This window comes from Trichechus manatus, unplaced genomic scaffold, assembly GCF_000243295.1.
Source record: "Trichechus manatus latirostris isolate Lorelei unplaced genomic scaffold, TriManLat1.0 scaffold00200, whole genome shotgun sequence".
Classification (NCBI taxonomy): Eukaryota; Metazoa; Chordata; class Mammalia; order Sirenia; family Trichechidae; genus Trichechus; species Trichechus manatus.
The window spans coordinates 1,285,357-1,288,213 of NW_004444136.1; the positions used below are offsets into that span (position 1 = coordinate 1,285,357).

At 70.1% G+C, this 2,857-nt stretch overlaps 1 protein-coding gene across 1 annotated transcript; it reads right to left on the reverse strand.

Annotated features, from left to right (window-relative positions):
* Window positions 1-255: 255 nt before the first annotated feature.
* SLC18A3 (solute carrier family 18 member A3) lies at window positions 256-1,854 on the reverse strand. Its single transcript, XM_004387948.1, has one exon. It carries the CDS (start codon window positions 1,852-1,854, stop codon window positions 256-258), a length of 1,599 nt encoding a protein of 532 aa, XP_004388005.1.
* Window positions 1,855-2,857: the final 1,003 nt, after the last annotated feature.

Sequence of the window (2,857 nt, forward strand, 5' to 3'; positions counted from 1 at the left end):
CGGCTCGTGTGCCTCTCCCTCCCTGCAAGGGGCACATTCGCTTCGCGTGCTTCGACGCTCCACGCCCTGTTAGACGAGGCGGGGAGGTGTAGAAAGGGGCTTGGAGAGGGAACTGGGGCAGGGGTAGCCAAGACGGGAGACAGGCTGGAGTACTCGCTGGAAGGGGCGGGCCCAGAGCCGGAGTTGGCCAGTGCGCTCGCAGGGCAGCCACCTTGACTGGGGGCGCAGGGGCGACCAGGAGGAAGAGCGGGGCTGCTAGCTGCGGGTGTAGGAGTCGTTGTAGTCGTCCTCACACTCGTCAAAGAGGCCAGGTGGGCTGCCCCGCGCGCCGTCTGGGCTCCGCACCGGGTGCTCACGCAAGCGCACAGCATCGTACAACCCCGGCGGCGCCTCGTCGAGCAGCACGTCGCGCTCGGAGCGGGAGCGCGTTAGGAGGCCTACGTTGCGCAGCAGCAGCAGGACCGGCGCGTAGAGCAGGTTGGCCAGGCCCATACCAAGACTGAGCTGCGCAAAGCCCAGCGAGTGCACGATGTGGCCGGCCACGATGGGCCCGAGCGCGTAGGCCACAGAATAGGAGATGTCGGCAATGGCGTAAACGCTGCCGTAGACAGAGACGTGGCGCACGTCCACGAGGAAGGCGAGTGTGGGCAGCAGCGCCGTGTCGACCAGCGCGATGCCGAAGCAGAGGCCGCAGAGCGAGACCACTAGCGGCCCGAAAGAGCGGCAGGCTGGCACGACGCAGGAGCTGGCGCCGATCACGACCAGCCCGAGCGCACCGTACAGCCACTGCAAGTGTGGATAGCGCGCCGCCAGGCGAACGGTGAGGTAGACGCCTAGCACATGCGGCACAAAGGCGGGCAGCCAGGCCATGCCCATCTCCCACTCGGACGCCGCCATCGTGTGCTTCATCCACGTGGAGATGGTAGGCTCGAGGAAGGCGAGCGGGATGTTGCAGGTGGTGAGCGCGCCAGCCACCACGGCGATATAGGGGTCCAGCATGAGGCGGTGGATGGGCGTGCCCACCGGCAGGTTTGCCCGCGCCCGCGCTGTGGCCGAAAAGGGCTTGGCGACCGCCAGCAGCAGCAGCGCGTCGAGCAGTGACACGGCGGCGAGCACAAGGAATGGCACGCGCTTCCCCACGAACTCATAGAGGATACCCCCGAAGGGTGGCGCCACTAGGCTGCCGAAGCTGATGAAGGCCTGTGCCACGCCCAGCGCGCGGCTGCGCTCGGCCTCCTCGGGATACTTATCCGCGATCATGGCAATGCCGGATGTGTCGGCGAAGGCCGAGCCCAGGCCCTGCAGGCTGCGCGCCGTGAACAGTGTGACGTAGTCCTCCGCAAACGCGAACAGCACCGTGGAGGCGAACATGACACCCAGGCCGATGAGCAGCGGCACGTCGTAGCTCATGCGGTCGATGAAGGGCCCGCTCAGGGGGTTCACCAGCAGCTGCAGGATGGCCTTGGAGGCGAACAGCACCCCGATCTTCATGTCCTCGCTCTCCGTGGGGTAGCGAGGCCGCAGGACCGACCTGGAGGGCCGCGCAGCCGTCGGGGGCGCCGAGGTGTTGGCGGTGGCCGCGCTGGCATTGACTGGAGCGGGCGGCAGGGTGGTGGGCGCCCACGCCTCGGGGGTCGGCGTGGGGCTCTCGCTGCCCCCTTGCATGTGAGCGATGTAGTCGGGCACGATGGGCACGATGACCATGTACAGCATGTTGTCCAGCAACAGCGCCACACACACGATGACCAGTACCAGGCGCCGCTGTCGCCTGGGCTCCTGCAGCGCCGTGCCCACCGCCTCCGACAGCTTGGTGGCTGCCGCCCGGGCCTGGCCCGTGGTCTTCGCGGTCTCCATGGCCCCCACCCCTCCCCGCCGCTCTTCCTAGGACGCCTCCGCCGGGCGGGACACGGGCGCCCCACAGTGCACAGAGGAGGGTGCGAGATTTCAGGGCGCGGTCCGCGCGGTACAGAGCCCTCTGTGCCTCAGGTGGCCGGAGGGCTCATGGCCCCTCACCCCGGGAAAGAGAAGGACACCGTCCGGCGAGCCGCCGCCGCTGCTCCGAGCCGAGCCCGGGACTGTGAGCCGCTGGACTCAGGAGCGGCCGGAGTGGCGGGCGCGCGGAGGGGCTGGAACTGGAGATGGAATGTGCTGCGCCCGGGGCGCGCCGGGAGCCGCCCCCGCCGCGCCAAGAGACCGCCCGCGCGGGCCGAGGGGCATGCTGCTGCCCGCCGCCCGCTCGCTTGCCCGCCCCGCCGCGGCGCTCCCCTCCCCTCGCGTCGGCTCTTGCCTCCTCCGCCGCCGCCTCCTCTTTTTTTCCTTCCACTCGGGGCTGTGACGCGGTGAGTTCCGGCCCCCGAGTGGTGCCCCGGCCCCTTGCGTCGCTCATGCTAATGCGACGTCGGCGGGGCGGGGGCCGGGGGCGGGGCGCGGCCGGGCAGGGGTCCCCTCCCCAGATGTGCCGGGGCTGAAAGCCCCAGGAGGGGGTCTTGGTGCAGAAGGAGTCCTGGTCAAGCCTCTGGGAACGGGTGCAGCGCGCGAGAAGCAAGCTCTCTGCCCCCAGTTCCGGGACCCGCGGGGTCAACGCTCGCTCTTCTCCCCCGGGGAAGGGGGGCGCGTCAGTCGGCTCCCCGCGGCCCCGCGGGAGACGGGGGCGCCGGGGGCTCGAGATCTCCGACTCTGCCTGGATCTCGGCGCACAGCGGGCAGGGAGCCCCCGAGGTGAGCCGCGGCTGCGTCCATCTGTTCTCGCAGCTGAAGTGCCAGCCGCGACCAGAGGAGCTCCCAGCACGGACCCCGCAACCCTTTCTCTGGCCCCGCCCCTGGACCCTTTCACCCCCGGGAACGGAGAGGGAGGCGCA